This window comes from Crocodylus porosus, unplaced genomic scaffold, assembly GCF_001723895.1.
Source record: "Crocodylus porosus isolate Cpor-Errol unplaced genomic scaffold, CroPor_comp1, whole genome shotgun sequence".
NCBI lineage: Eukaryota > Metazoa > Chordata > Crocodylia > Crocodylidae > Crocodylus > Crocodylus porosus.
Genome location: NW_017728906.1, coordinates 152,511,351 through 152,528,163, shown reverse-complemented (window position 1 = coordinate 152,528,163; position 16,813 = coordinate 152,511,351). Strand labels below are relative to the sequence as shown.

General features: G+C 41.9%; 1 protein-coding gene across 3 annotated transcripts in view; it reads right to left on the bottom strand.

Annotated features, from left to right (window-relative positions):
- Positions 1–16,813, bottom strand: part of FNDC3A (fibronectin type III domain containing 3A) — a 222,177-nt gene that overhangs the window by 140,445 nt on the left and 64,919 nt on the right. Inside the window, exon 1 of one of the 3 annotated variants that reach the window (XM_019529945.1) lies at positions 6,406–6,579. The exons of the other annotated variants lie outside the window; for them this stretch is intronic. Within the exon in view, the coding sequence (XP_019385490.1) occupies positions 6,406–6,417 (12 nt within the window). The 5' untranslated portion in view covers positions 6,418–6,579. Of the gene's footprint in view, positions 1–6,405; positions 6,580–16,813 lie in introns of those variants that run through there. 3 annotated transcript variants of the gene reach the window in all.

Sequence of the window (16,813 nt, the reverse complement as noted above, 5' to 3'; positions counted from 1 at the left end):
GGGACCTGAACCTGTTCAGCCTTCACAAGAGAAAGCTGAGGGGGGACCTGGTGACCCTCTATAAACTCACTAGGGGGGACCAGAAGGGTTTGGGAGAAACCTTGTTTCCCCTTGCGCCCCCTGGCATAACAAGGAATAATGGCCACAAGCTGTCGGAGAGGAGGTTTAGATTAGACATCTGTAAGAACCACTTCACAGTTAGGATGGCTAGGATCTGGAACCAATTTCCAAAGGAAGTGGTGCTGGCTCCTGCCCTGGGGATCTTTAAGAAGAGTCTTGATACCTACCTGGCTGGAGTCATTTGAGCCCAGTTTTTCCCCTGCCCAGGCAGGGGGTCGGACTTGAAGATCTACAAGGTCCCTTCCGACCCTACTTCTATGATTCTATGAACATTGTGTAGCACTCTGTTGCGCTGTTGACAGAATCTCAGAGCAACCCAGGATGCCATGGCAGCCTGTTTAAGAATCACTGCTCTAAGATGATCCTAATAACCTTAAATCAGGACAATGGGCAGGAGTTAACCAATTTTTAAAAGTATAAATTTAAATATTCAAATTCTTCATCCACCACTATTCAGTGCAGTAAGTGGCACAGGAATTAACATATTCATGTTTATACATATGCAGTTGAGCAGGCAACTCTGGCGGTGGATTAAGGAACAATGCAAAAAAACCATCAGCCTACTGCATTACTTTAGTGATGTGCCTCTACTGTAATTATGAAATAAAATAATGGAAATTACTTATCAAATTATTTGATAACATGTCAAACTACCTGATTAAGCAATTAATCCGTTTTTTTCTGTAGCCCCTCAATCAGACCTTTTCTGCCTCAGTTAAGCCCAATTTCTCAACTCCTTCCCTCTTACTTCTTACCAGATTCCCTGCTTAGCTTTGGATCAAATGAACATACAGAAAACAAAACATTTCTTACTCAAAAGAGAAGATATTTCCTCAACTCATAAAGTGACACCTATAGTATCAAATTAGCCCCAAGAATGGACTGATATCTAAGCTGTGGTAACAGTTTGACTCAATTTTAAGACTGAACTGCAAGATATCCAAGCAAATAGTACCGGTTTCCCCTTCATTTTTTATTTTAATCATGCAAGCCTTCTATCATGATTCATATGGAAAGAGACTCCATCTACCTGGCAAGTTTTACCTACTTCAAGTATAAAAAAGGAAGAGCCTTGCACAACCAGCGCTGATTCAAAACAAGACAGATACATTTCTGATGAACCAGAGAATGACAGGGACTTACTTTTCTGTTGAGAACAAAATTAAAAACATTCCTGGATTACTTAACCTCACTTTATATAGGGTCTGCATCTGAAAAAGAGACACTTAGATGGGAATATTGTACTTTCTGAAAACCAAGGTATCTGCAGGTATTTGGGGGTTTTTTTTGTTTTGTTTTTAGTAACTTCTGAATGACCTGTAAGATCAGACTAACAATTTCTTGGGTGCCAAGTCAAATTGGGAGATGAATGCTTTCTCCATTTTAGAGTCTAAAGAAATGGACGCGAAGGACAAAAACTGCTGAAGTAAGAGCAAGGCTGCAAGTACAAGGCTATAAACAGGGAAATACCTTAAGAGCAGTAGTTCAAACCAGTTGATGAAATCTTGACTCCACGGATTTGATTTGATTTTTTTAACAAAACAAATCCCTTTCAGCACACAATAACTAAGAATGACAAAGCGAGGTACTCTGAATGACAAAAGCCGCAATGAAAGAGATTCCATTAATAAGGAGCTTTGGTAATGATAATTTACTGTCTTTTACCTAATAATGACCATGGCATTGTATCTCCTAAATAGGACAGAATGTGAGAGAAAAATATGACTGATTCATGCACTCAAATTTCAAAAGGCCCTATCTTAAGGCAAAAGAGTGCAATTTTTCAACTGTGCTAGCTTAAGTAGATGTAAAGAAAGATACGGTTAACTTGAATTTTAGCTTAGGGGTGAAGTGGGGGAAGGAATCCAAGGTATAAAATTGTCATCTGCTTCAAAGAGATTAGTTTACATTTTATCTAAACCCTGAAAAGCCCAAATAGCTTAACCAAGCAAACACCACTGAAAAAGTCAAATTATATTGTCAATAAAGGATTTCTTTGGGTGATATCTTTTGAGTCAACTGCATTTAGTCTAATATGCAACTGGTCCAATAAAAAATATCACCCAAAGAAATCCTTGCCTCTTACATGATTCCTGGACCATCATCACTACATCATCACTCTAACATTACCACAACACAGAAGATATTGAAATCCACCACTTACAATGGAGAATCCACAACCTGAAGGAGAAAGAAGCCAGACTACACAGCAATGTCATCTTCCTAACCCTGTGCAAGAAATATGACACCATCCCACAGGGATTCATAACCTGAAGCCCTTCAGTTACACAACTACATATATGAAACACAACTATGTCAGAGAATTTCAGAAAAACTGAGAAACCAACTTCTTCACCTAACCTACTCCAGAAGTAACAGGATATACTAACTTATACTATTAAACCAGGGCTGCTCAATCTCCAACTCATGGGCCAAATGTGACCCACAGAGCCTGTGGGGCTGCCCACAGAACAGGAAATTTAGTGGCAAAGTAACAGCAGCAAAAAAATACTGCCACCCCTTCACTGCCAAATTCCCAAACCCCACAGGGATGGATCAGAGATTGCTCTGCTCTGCTCCCTTCCCTTCCCCTCCTAGGTTGCTGGATCAGCGCTGGGCCACTCCCCCTCCAGCCCCCTCAGCCAGCCTTTCCACTCCAGGTACCAGATGAGGCCTACCAGACAGTTCGAGCCTGCAGGCAGACTGAGCACCATTCATCTGGCCCGAGGTGGAAATAGGTTGGGCACCATTGCACTAAACTAAGAAATATTAATCTGGGGACATTCCTCACTACTGTGCAACAGACCCAAATATACTACCAAAAATACCTGATGACAGGCAGCTAGCGTAAGAAGAAAAAGTGATATCAATTCCACTTCAGACAGCACACCCACAATATAGGAGGGAATCAACAGAGCAGCACCCAGAGCATCAGCATCAACACCTCCTACTCCATTCTGATGTTGGTCCAAATAAAAAAAAAGATAATCACCCAAAGAAACCCTTGCCTCGTGTATAATCCCTGGACCATTGCGGCTACATCACTAACACTATTTTTGCCAGTTAAAACATACTCAAAAAGGGACTTTTTATCCAGCATCCTTTCTACCTGTCAGTGGGACTGATATATTAGCAGGTTCCTAGGCTCAAAATATCTTGAGCTACTGGAGGAAAAAAAGCAGCATAAGACTGAAAAGCCCAGGGCTATCCACAAAACTTCAACCTTATTTTTTCTCCAGAGGCTCTTGGCCTTCTGGCCTCTTAAAGAAAATACATGGTATACTGCAACTGAAGTCAGACTTTGCTCCATAGTAAAGTCTACACTGATAACAGGAATTGTCACAATTCCTGTGTTAAAAAAAAATGTTGGCCTTACTGGTATAATACTAACACACAACTAATGAACCAGAATTTTTTTTCTTTGGAAAGTGTTCTTTCCTGTCTTTTGTCAGTATTCACTACTTAGCAAGGGATGCCTCTTATTAAAGCCTACGTATTTTTTCTTTTGTTTTCCAGTATACCTCCAGAACCAGGCTTAAAAAGTTAAAACCAAGAGTACCACCAGCTAAAAAATCTGAAACTAGTTAATGGATGCTAGATAAACAACTAAGTGGTTCACCTCCCATCCTCTTCTTTTTCATAAGGGGAAAGCAACCTCTCAAAATATTTGTTTTATTCTTCTATCCATCAGCCAGAAAGTAGATATATACTCACAGCCTTTGTGGCAGTAGAAGTTTGAAAAAATCTAACTGAAATATAATATGTTTGTTAAAATATGGTGCACATTACACATCTTTACTCTTACTTTTGGGTCCTAGAAGTTTCAATAAACTATATCAGAAAAAAATAATACAACTTTGTTGGCATCCTTTTGTCTATGGGAGACTGTGGATAATAATACAACACTAGAACCTATTGCTAGAACTATAAACAAATAAATAATACAAGAAACTGTGTTCAAATACATTACAGATCCTGCTTTAACATACAAAGGCAAACAAACCCATAGTTAAGACTGTACCACTACCTCACTATCATCCACTATTACAGAACAACATACGATACGAATTCACTTATTTTATAGAGCCCTTTGTAGATCACAGGTTCAGAAAAGTGCAGCGAAGAAATAATTTCTTGCATGGTAAGTTATAACTGGATTCTTGATACTGTTTGAATAATGATCTTATTATGTAACTCTTATTTTCTGATAGTTTTATTTTTTAAAAAGCAGCTTGAAATATGATGAATTATAAAGCTTTAGCCAGGTGCAAGTCAATTAAAACATCTATACCCTGAGGATTTAGTCAAATTTAGTTTACAAATTCAATATTTATAGCAATATCTTTAAACCTTTTGTAACATATGCTGGATTATATATCTTAAATATTGGGATAATCAGACAAAGTGATTATAGAATATAAACCTAAATGTATAAATATTTGCATGGGTAGTAAAAAGGTTAAATAATGTAGTTAGTATGCATGTGGAATAAGAATTTTGAAAGGTAATATTGGCTTTTAAAGATTTTCTAAATTACTGACTTTTAGCTGGCAACATTTCCATTTAATATATTACTTAAATTTACTGGGTAACAACAAACAAAATTATTATGGCAATTACATCAACTGAACAACAATATCACCATGGATGGATATCAATTCCCCATTTTAACAGAGCACTCCAAAACTTCATTTTCAAAATGCATCCTATCAAGGGATCATTGGCTTTTTGAGAAGACTAATATTCTCTGAATCCAGGGTTAAATTGAGGAAACCACACCAAATCATCACTACTCTGTATGTACCTTGCACGTGACAAGCGCACATGTTTGTGCCATATCCCTTTCTTTCTACAAGCTGCATCTTCTTGTGAAAGTAAAGGATGCCAAAGTAAAAAAGCTGGATTTAGTTTTAGTGGAAAGTAGGGTTTTTTTTCCTTCAAGAAGAGACGGAGGATCCGAGTCAGTTTGGGAATGTGTCAAACATAACCTTTCTTGTAAAAGCAGTTACATTCTTAGTAATTTTTAAATGTTATTTTAAGGATCAAGTTCCACACTGGGATGATTTTTACAGTGAAATTATAAGCCTCTGAACATTTGTAATGGAAAAAACTGATAGCCCTATCACTAGAATCATAAACATACCACAGTAAAACAATGTGGCTCCTTAGCAATATCATGCAAACTCAAATGCTGGCATCACTATTAATATTGTTAGAAAAGGTGCTGGGATAGATTTGGGGCAAGGTCATTTATAATTTTTCCTTACTAGAAGGAAAAACAGTCCAGAATAAATACTATTGTATAACTTTGTCTAAGTGGAATTGTAGACATTATGAAAAAATATATTCTGCTGTAACTAAACTCTATGGAACAGGATACTCAAAAGAAAAATACAGCAAGAAACAGCTACTGTATAATAGCAATGATTACAAATGAGAGCAAAACACAATGCTGTTGAAAAGCAGAGCTCTGTTTTTTAAACAGGCTGACAAACTACAACTGCAAACGGTAATATGGACCAAACAGATTTCTCTAGAGCTCTGAAACCACAATATAAAAAGATCAATCATGGTCAAAGTCTGAAAAAGCAGAAATAATGTGCTTCTCCTAGGTGTTCACTGTGAAGTACAGATAAAGACCACAATTAAAAAATGAAAGCCTCTAAATTTAGCAATCTATGGTTATAGCTTCAGAGTAGCTTGCAAGCAGTTATCAATTAAAAAAAAATCACAAATGAGGAAGAGATTTTGTATTGAAATCAATGCATTTTGAAAAACACTAGTAAAATTGCAGCAGTATAAAGAGGGACCCTGTAGGGCTTTGTCTAAAAAGGCTGCACACCTAATTAGCCCAGCAGTATTAATTAGAAGTATTTAGGCAGAAAAGACACAGGTACATTCATTTTAAAATAATCTGCAAATGAGAACAAAGCTATAACTAATAAACTTGGTAGTTCCATCTTTAAAGCTTTTTAAAATGCTCCAGTAATCTTGCTTAGCAGTGGTACAGCCAAGTGCTTTGTAAAATGCACATACTGCATCTTTAACAGTCTTGTCTGTGATGAGATGAAATGCATCCAGACTTGGGTTTTTATTTTATCTTGAATGAACACATCATACAAACACATTTACTGACAATTCTGTGTTTCACCTTTTCTCTCATTGAGCATATAGTCATAAAAATACATTTTTCTACTACAAACAGCTAAAAGCTTCAATCGAATGTTAATTACTAACATGCTTAATCTAGTAAGCCATTTCAAAAGCCTTAGCACTTTCACTTACTGTTGCTCGCATCCTTTTATTTCTCTCATTCAACTGGTGCTACCACAGTGACAAAGGATGAAGGAAGATTCAATAGTCACCACTCCGGATGTTCCAATCTGTTCCATTCACTAAATACTGAGGTAATCTTCATTGACGTGCCGGACACTGGCCTCCCTTTATTTAACAGGGCAACCTAACCTAAACTCCATTCCTGACAGTATCTCACTTCATCTCCTTCTGTAGCTGTGTATCCATAAGGCATGTGCAGGCAGGATGTTAAAGGTATGACCAATTATCAGTATAGTCAGCAATACCTACCTCAAGCCTTGCTTCCTATCAAATTAGCCAATGTACAGTGAATTTCCTGCTGTACACGAATGTATCATGTTACCATAGCAACTAAATCAACAAATAGCTGCAGCAGCATCTGCTTCTGGATCATCTAACGTTAGTCAACAGAAGGTTAGGATTTAAGAGAACAAAGCTTCCAAATATATTCCATTTTAGAGCCATATTTTTAATTTAGCTTTCTGATTCCATGATAGACTCTGCTAGCTAGGAATGTACCAACTTCTGGCTTTATATTTGCATATATGAGGCAGTGGGTGGCTGCAACTTGCAAACAAGCTAACAGAGATAAAGCACTTTATTAGATGAGCTGTGAACCAAAAGTAAATGTCTATCCACTAGATGAACTGTGTTATATTGATCCTTATATACTTTACAGTTTTGGCTATTTCTTACATAGATCTAATATTTCTTCTCTCTTGCCAGTATTCCTTAATTCTACTTTATAATTTACTATCTATGTATATTTATCTTAAATAATATCACCTACAGAAACAGATTAGCCATCTATTACAAATGCATATTCAGGAATTTTTAGTACTGTGAAAAAAGTGGGTCTTCCCGGTTTCTCCTTAGCAGACCCTAGCAACTGACTCTGTTTCTCTCCTTTGATCTCTCCTAGCAAGTGGGATGTCCCTGACCTTCAGCCTGACATCTGTTTGGGGAAAAACATCACAACCTACTATGATAATTTCTCCACATAAATCCAGCTTCCTTTATATGTACTACGTTTTCTTACTCCTGGAGGTACTGTATGTAGGACACACTTATATCTATACAGTGCAAGGCAACACTATATCAAGGTAACCTAAACATGCCTCATGCCTGGATAGAAAGCAGTAAATGCAGTAAGGTACTGCAGCACATGCACCAAAGAGTTGTGATAACAGTGCTTCCAGTCTGGGAACCAGTGCCTGTGCAACACATGCAAACTGTCTTAGCATAGCTCTGCTTTGTGCCATAAAGACATACTGTAAGGTCTTGAACAAGGTGTTACTACAATCAGATATATGTCAACATCAGCTTTGGGCATGGGCAGATCTAGGATCTTGAAAAGTGGGGTGCAGGTGGTGTCAGGCATCATCCACACACATTTTTCTCCAATGAAAAAAAACAAACCCAGAAGCTTTACTAATATACTAGGGGCTTGTGGCTACATTGTTCAGTTTAGGAGCCACACAAACTCAAGTATAACAGTCTGTGGGAAGCTGACTGCCAGCTCCAGGGTAAGACAGATGCCAGGGGTCTGGCTGTCACTCCCCACCCCACCATGGCCATACAAGCCCTCCAAACACTCTACCATGGCTCCAAATGGCCATAGCACTCCTCACTGCCCTTTATGCATTGCCCTGAAGCTCACGTGACCCTGGCTTCACTATATCCCCCTTATCCCACATATCCCCACCCTATGCCCCAAACTCATCAGGCCCCACCATCCCCTACAGGCCCCATTGAGTCCTACCCTTGCCACTTCACTGCCCCCATGAATTCACTGCACCCTGCACAGGCTTGTCCCCATACACCTCAGACCCCTCTCTACTCCCCTCAGACCCCACATTCCCCTTGCCCCTCTGAGCATTCAAACCTAACTGCAGCACCTCACACCTCCTGGGCTCCCCTCAACCACAATCCCTCTTCCTCCCAACCCCCCTCATACCCAATTTCACCCCTATAAACCCCCCACCCCAGCCCCATCTGGTCCTCACACCTCCGTTCCCCTATAACACCCCAGACCAGGGCCTGGTAATATTTTTGGGCAGAGTACCAAAAATACCCGCAACCTCAACTTGCAAAATGTTGGCATGCCGGGGCAGATGGGCTGCTTGTGGCTTCCCTGCCGATTCTTGTAGCAGCGCAGTCCTGGCCCCTACTTTGAGGTGACAGTGCCAAGCAAAATGCCTTTGCGTGCCACATTCTGCACGCAAGGCAGAGCTTGCCTACCCTTGCCCCAGACCTTCCTCATTCCTCTGCCTCACAGGCCTCCCTCCGCTCAAAGGCCCTTGCTGCCCAGGACCCTCTCATCCAGCCTCAAGGCTCCCAGGGGGCCCCTCTTCCCTAAAACCGCTGCTAAAAAGTTTCCCTGCCCCTCAGAGTTCCCAACCGTGGGGCAGGTGAGGACAGACCTGTAAATGACCTTCCCCCCTGCCCACTGGTGACATGTACGGGGTACATGCGGACCCCCTGACCATGGCGCACCTCCTACAAAAAGGCGGCACTTGTGGGTTGTCACCGCTTGCCATCCCCCCCACTCCCCCTCCCACCGACACCGCCAGCAGTGTCTGTGGGCAATCAGTAATTGCTGCTGGCTGCTGCTGTTGGCATTTGCGGGTGGTCACCAAAGCCTAGTTGGCACTCGCCACCCCCACCCCCTCTGCTGCTGACAGAGCTCTCCTGCTTACTGCCGCCACACTCCCACTGTCACCGCTGTGCTTCTGCCGCCAGTGCTGCCATGCTCCCCAGCAATTGGGGGCACACGTCGTTCACGCCCCTACCTCAAAGCATGACTACAGGTGGCTTCCACTGCCCTCCACCCCAAGAAATATCCACAAACAATTGGGGTAGGGAATATTTGCTTCATCTGCTGGCAGCACCCTTACCTAAGAATGCCAACCTCTCATTCACCCATAGTTCTGCTTCCTACAACCTTTGTCATCTGCTGCAGTAAATAACCCTGCAACTCCCTCCTGCCTGTGATTGCTGCACTATTGCGTAGCTCAGCTTCCTTTTAGCCCTGCCCCTACCCTGTCTCTGATTTGTTGTGGGCTCGAATCCCCTAGGAACAAAGCCCCCAATACATGTTCCTAGGTAACAGCACACTGGCCATGCTGGGTGGGGGGGCTAAGCAGAGAAACATTATTGGAGCAAGTAGCAAGATAATTGTAGAAGAAAGGCTAGCTTGATTAGAGGAAGATCAAGGGTTGTTAACACCTATGGAGTGAAGAGATGAGCAGAAATCAAGTAGGTAACAAGTAGAAACGCAACTGTGGAGCAGGAATTAAAGAGGGTGGTAACTTCACCTCCCACTCCTTCCCCTTGGATCCAACCACAGCTTCAGTTCATTTCTAAGTTTTCTATCCTCCCAGCATTATTTTAAATCACTCATGTCCCTGAAGCTAATACACATATAAAACACATTTATACAGTAGCAGACTCCAGCCTGCGGCCAACAAAAGCAACCTAACAGCTTCATTCAAGCATAATATCAAAAGTTAGTCATATGGATTGAACAATGTGCAATCATTTTTAAGTCAAAGCTGTCAAAGTTAAAGTCTTGAGTTATATCATAACCACAAGCACTAGCAGAATTGGCATTGGGTAAGCACAAGAAGCAGCTACCACTAGCAGCTACTGCTGCCCACTGGACCCTCTTACACCTCTGATTACAAGTTTTTCTGTTTTCTTTTTCAATTTAGAATGTTCATTTATGAGATGTAAAAGATCTGGCTTGCCATCAGTGTTTCCAGAACTCCTATTAAAGGAATAATTTCAAGTCAAAATTCTCCCTCCCCTTTCTACCCCCTCCCCGCCCAAAAAAAAGAAAAAAAGGAAGAAAGAAGGAGAGAGTGTGGGCAAATGAACAGGAAACTGGTTAATAAGTCAAGACACTGGAATGCTATTGCCAACTCTGCCGCTGACTTCCTATATGATTCTGGTTTGTCATTTTACTACTCCAGGCCAGTTTTCCCATATGTAAAAGAGCAATAATAATATTTGCATTTCTTGTTTTCTGAAGTCTATTGATGAAAGCATAATATATGATTAAAAAATTATTCTCTATACACAATAATTGTCCAAATGTATCACAGCTGGAGTCCATCTAAATTCAGTCTCTGACTAGTGTGGCCAGGACTAACATTCTAGAAACCTAGCAATATGCATTTATTGGATAACCAGAAAGCAAAGTTTCATTCTAATCCTTAACAGTTAGGGATTGGTTTACATTTTGAAATATGAGGGTTCATCAATCTTCTACAAAATTCAGGGTCCTATAAAATACTAAAAAACATAAACATCATAAAAACATTTTTTGATTGTAAAAGGGAGTCTAGAGGAAATATTTAAAAGAAGCAAGTATCCCCTTATGCTATCTACAATTCAAGTATTGTGACTTTCTGCTAATGGAAAGCTGAAGATGAAACTGATGCAATTGTCTGTAAATTAGATAAACTAACAAGAGTTTCATTATCTAAACTGAGAAAAATGCAAAAAGCAAAAGCAACAGAAATATAAAAAGTAAATTAGATATTTAAAAATAATCACTTTTGATGATTTATAATGTTAGTAATAAAATGGATGGGTTTGTAAAAAAATGCATTTAACTTGAGAGTTCCTTTTAAAATAGAAGTTATACATAGACATGGACAGACAAGCCCTCAAAATTCTAATTAAGATTTTAAATAGAAGTTGTATCCCTACCTGACACATTCTCCTTAGAAAGTTTCATATTTTTAGAAAAGAAAGCTTTCATTTTTAAACAACCGATTTTTCTATTCATGATCAACTTCTTTCTTCCTTCCACAAACAATAGCCTCAGTTTTAAAAACCAGAATATGTATATAGGAATATGCATCGGAAAAAGGATAACTTAGTAAAAAATATTAATAAATACAGTCCTTTTGTGAATAAGGTGGACTGAGATCCTCATACTGTGGACTGATCTCCTAAAGGAAACACTGCATCACTAATTCTTGACGTCTGTACAACTAGTTTTAAAATAAAAGTGGGGAAAATGTACTATTTGGGAACCATTTTTAAGCCACTGAACTGTCTAGTCATATTTGTAACCTCTTGTTTCTTGCTGCTTCAACAGGTGTCCAATGTTTTCAATGGATTAAGCGGTACTGAGAGATGATCTTCTAGAAATGGCTAAAGGTAAAGCATTTGAGGATTTTATTAGGTTTGTCAGCTGCTTTTGATACCAAATGACAAGGAATTACTAGGATAATACACAGGGTAACTTGGGAGGGTCCAATTGTTCTTTTCTGGGATACTGGCTTTGAGAACCAGCTTTGAATACCAGCTGGTATTCATTCTCCCAATAACTTTCTAATGCAGGTTCCTACATTGGCTTGCAAAGTGGAGCCAGCTTGGTTAGAAGGCAATTATTGAAAGTGCCATCACTCTTTGGTGCATCCTGCCAACTGCCCACATCAGCTAAGATACTCAAGCTGGCATTCCCTCAACTGGAACAAGAGAAGCTGCAAGCAGAGCCTTCCAACTCTGGAATATACTTTCCTCCTTGCTTTTTCACAGACCAAATTTATTAACAACATTCTGGGCATGCTACCTCATGCACCCTTCCTGGCAACATTTAACAAAGCTATATCTTCATGCATGTAAGGAATCATGCTGATGGGTAGTCTAATGGGATCTTGTGATATCAAAATGGTAGATTTGAAAATTTCCAATACATTTACAAATGTAAGAGTTACAGATGCACATTACATAAATGAAAAAAGAATGGCTGTAAAAAGGTTCAAAACTGGTTCATTTACTTCCATCAGGGTGATACTACATAAAAGGACAAGACTTTAAAAAGCTGACTCTAATAAAAATTCTCTTTCTGTTGTTTTTCCATACAAACAATTCTTGTAATTGTGCCCTACCAGGGCTCAATCCCCATGGTCTCCCAAGACTGATGGATGCCAATGAATGAATGAATGAATGAATGAATGAATTCTTGTAGCTGCCAGTGTAACATCATGCAATTATAAAATAGGAGGAATAGTGCATGAGAACATTAACAAATGCTCTAAACCAGGGGTGCTCGACCTCTGGTCTTTGGGCCAAATGCAGCCCGCAGAGCCTTAGAATCTAGTCCATGGAACTCTGCAAGGGTTGAGAAATCTGGCAGTGAGGAAGCAATGGCTGGATCCACTGCAGAGGGCCTGGGTACTGCTCATCTGCCCCACTGGACAAAAAGGTTGACCACCAATGCTCTAAATAATTTACAGTATGCAACAAATTAGCTCCACACCCTCCGTGAGTGTTTGATTGGATATTGGCTGCTGCCAAGACCGAGGATTTTGACGGGGGTGCGTCAGTGTTTCAGCTGGGACTTTAAACCAGAGGTTCCTGGCTTAGACGGTCTTGCCCCTCTGCTCAAAGTCAGACCAATCACCATATTTGAAATTGGGAAATTTGGGTTTTTTTTTTTTTGTTTTTTTTTACTTTCATTGTAGCAGGGGGCATGGTCATCTTCCTTTGATCTCTGGGCATATTTTAACAACCCTCAAAGCAGCAGGACATTGACCAAAGCTGAGCAGTGAAGTCCTGCACTTCAGATGAAACAATTCCATTCACTGCTACAGGCTGATTGGCTAAGGAGCAGCTTTGCAGAAAAGGACCTAGGGTTTCAGTGGACAGCAAGCTGAATGACCCAACAGCGTACCCTTGTTGAAAAGGTTAATGGCATACTGGGCTGGATTAGTAGGAGTGTTGCCAGCATACTGAAGGAAGCGATTATTCCCATCTATCTGGCACTGGTAAGGCCACAACTGGACTACTGTGTCCAGTTTTTTGCCCTCACCCCTATAGAAAGTATGTGGACAAATTGGAGGGAGTCCAGCAGAGGGCAACAAAAATAGTTAGAGGGATGGGGCACATGACTTCTGAGAAGATGCTGAAGAAACTGAGCTTATTTAGTCTGGAGAAGAGAAGACTGACAGGTGATTTAATAACACCCTTCAGCTACCTGAAGGATGGTTCAAAAGAGGATGGAGTTAGACTGTTCTCAGGGGTGGCAGATGACAGAACAAGGAGCAATGGTTTCAAGTTCCAGCAAGGGAAGTTTAGATTAGATATTAAGAAAAACTCTCGTACTAAAGCTAAGTACAGACAGTCAAAAAGCCTGATGTTGAATTGATTCAATCTTTGCAGGTTAATCTAAAATGTGCAGATTAAACCAATAAGCCAGTGAACAGACATTCACTTTTGATTCCAGAAATACAGACACATGCCTGCAGTGGCCAAAGCCAGAAGCTGGGAGGGTGCTAGAGCATGCCTCCCTGTCCTGCACAGCTGGACAGCTGGGGCCAAGGCTAGCCCACTCACTCTTACAAGAGAGGTTCAAAGCATCCTGGAATGCTGGGGGACTGTGAGTTAAACTTGAACCGGGAGGGGATCTAGGATAGAAACTTCAATAAATCAATTTCACCTAAATCAGTTAAGTCTGATACTACATCCATCCAGGTTTTTCTTAAATCAGTTTCAGTTATTCTGTTGCGTTACAAATCTGAACCGGTTTCTAATCACTTATACCGGTTTGTGTGCAATTTCTGTCCCTAGCCTCTCTCACAAGACTTCCTTGTGAGAAAATTGAAGGATTGTGGGTTTAATTCCAAGACAATCAGGTGGGTGAGAAACTGGCTGCAGGATAGAACCCAGACAGTCATAGTGAATGGACCTGTGTCATGCTGGCGACAAGTGGGCAGCAGTGTCCCGCAGGGGTCGGTGCTCAGTCCAGTATTTTCCAACATCTTCATTAACAATTTGGATGTGGGGGTGAAGAGCTCACTGGCCAAGTTCACGGACGACACTAAGTTATGGGGGAACAACATGGTCACGCTTAAACATAGGCTACAGTTACAGGCAGACCTAGACAGGCTAGCAAGTTGGGCGGATCAGAACCTGATTAAGTTCAACGCTGAGAAATGTAAAGTACTCCACCTCAGGATGAGGAATCCTCAACACACCTACAGGCTTGGTGGCACCAAACTGTCTAGCACCATGAATGAAAGGGACCTGGGGGTAATAACAGACCGCAGTATGAATATGAGCCGACAGTACTATGTTGTAGCCAGTAGGGCAGATAATACTCTGGCATGCATCAATTGATGCATCTTCAGCAAAACCAAGGAGGTGATTCTTCCGCTCTACTCACCACGGGTGAGACCGCAGCTGGAGTACTGTGTCCAGTTCTGTGCACCACACTTTAAGAAGGACATGGACAAGCTTGAGAGAATCCAAAGAGTACATGACAAGCCACACGAGGAAAGGCTGAGGGATCTGGGACTCTTCAGCCTAAGAAAAAGAAGGGTGAGAAGGGACCTGGTAGCAGCTTATCGCTACACTAGGGGACTACATTAAGGGTTCAATGAGCAACTGTTCACCAGGGCACCGGAGGGGAAAGCCAGGAGTAATGGCCAAAAACTCCTGGAAGATTGATTCAGGCTCAACATTAGGAAAAACTTCTTCACAGTCAGGGTGTCCAGACTGTGGAATAAGCTCCCTCCAGAGGTGGTGGAAATCTTCAAGAGGAGACTGGACAATCAGCTTGCTGGGGTCACCTGACCCCCAGTTATCTTTCCTGCTTGGTGCAGGGGGCTGGACCAGATGATCTTCCGAGGTCCTTCTGGCCTTACAATCTATGAATCCATGAAGGGGTAGTAAAAACACTGGAACAGGTTGTGGCGGGCCAGCAGGAGGCACTCTTGTGTTGAGCCACCCACCTCACTGCACCTGACCACCTTCCAGGCTCCAAGTGCCTCCCTGGGGGTGCCACACGTCTGGCCAACCCCCTTCCTGGAGCACATCCACTTGCTTCGGGGTTCCACTGCCACCATCCAGGGCTGGACTTGATTCTGGCTCTATGCACCCTGGGAAACACAGGCCTAGTAGCCCTCGAGGGTACTTGATTCACTTCAAGAACTTGGGATGATTCCTTCAGTCAGAAGCACAAGTAGTGGTCTCCCTTAGTTAGCCAAACCAAGGGGACCTCAAGGCATAATCTAGGTCCACTGAACTTTATTGGTTACAAGGGGTAGGGTTGGAATAGAGTACAGGGTAGGGCAATATCAGAGAAATCCCATAGAGCAAACTCCCATGGCTGGGTAGCCTTTGATCACATATCTGAGTTACTGCAAGCTATATATCTAGTTAGATCTCAGGTAGATTACTCACAAGTATCATCCAGAGGCAGTTAGAGATTCCCTCTGGAGGCAGGCAGTTCCTTGATCATGAATTTTGAGAGACAGAGAGAGAGACAGCGCGAGCAAGTTTCAGATGGTTCAGCTCTTCTGTCTTTCTGAGTCTCCCTCATGGCTGGTGCCCCCTCCTCCTGGGCAGTCCTTGATTTACATAGCCCTTGTGACCTCATTTACTTGGTTCAATGGAGACCAGCACCTGTTGGCTGTCAGCCAACCAATTTGAAATACATCACTAGTTGCTGGGCAGACTGGCAGTTCCTAGCTCCTTGGGGAGCAAGCCCCTCACCCAGGTATGTGATATCAGTCACGTAGGCAGAGGGAGCAGGTTTCCCCCATCTCCCTCAGGAATGTATCCAGCTCAGGTCACCTAAAGAGATAGGGTAAGGTGTGTACCCTCTGCTGGGCCCATCCTAACCAAGTTGTCACACAGCAGAGTTTTGGGGGAGAAACAGAGGTGGCCTTCTGCCACACAGGTTACCCAGAAAGGTTGTGGAATCTCTATCCCTGGGGGTTCTTAAGGCCTGGCTAACAAAGCCTTGGTTGAGATGATATCATTGCGGATGGTACTGCTCTGAGCAGGGGATTGGATTAGATGGCCTACTGAGGTCCCTTCCAACCCTACTTATCTATGATTAAAAAGGAGTTGGATTTTGATCCCTTTCACCTGCCCAATCTGCTGCTCTGCTTCCTGCCCTGCATCCTCTGTCCAATCTGCTAACCCTGGGTCATAGGATCCCAGCAAGATAAGCATCCAATTTACTCCTGAAGGTGTTTAATGTAGATATATCTAGATATATAGCTTGCAGTAACCACCTCCGATGGCAGGCTGTTCCAGACCTTGGGGCTCAGACAGTAAAGAAATTCTTCCTTATGTCCAGCCTGAAACGGTCTTGAAGTAGTTTATAACCACTCAACCTCATCATCCCTTGGGGCACTCTAGTGAACAAACATTCCCCCAGATGCTGGTGGTCACCCCTGATAAACTTATAGGTGGCCATCAGATTACCCCTGAGTCTGTGCTTTTCCAGGCTAAAGAACCCCATAGCTCTCAGCCTGTTGTAGTAAGGTCTGTTTTCCTGACCTCTGATCATGCGCATGGCTCTCCTCTGGACTCTCTCAAGCTTCTCCACATCCTTTTTGAATTGTGGAGC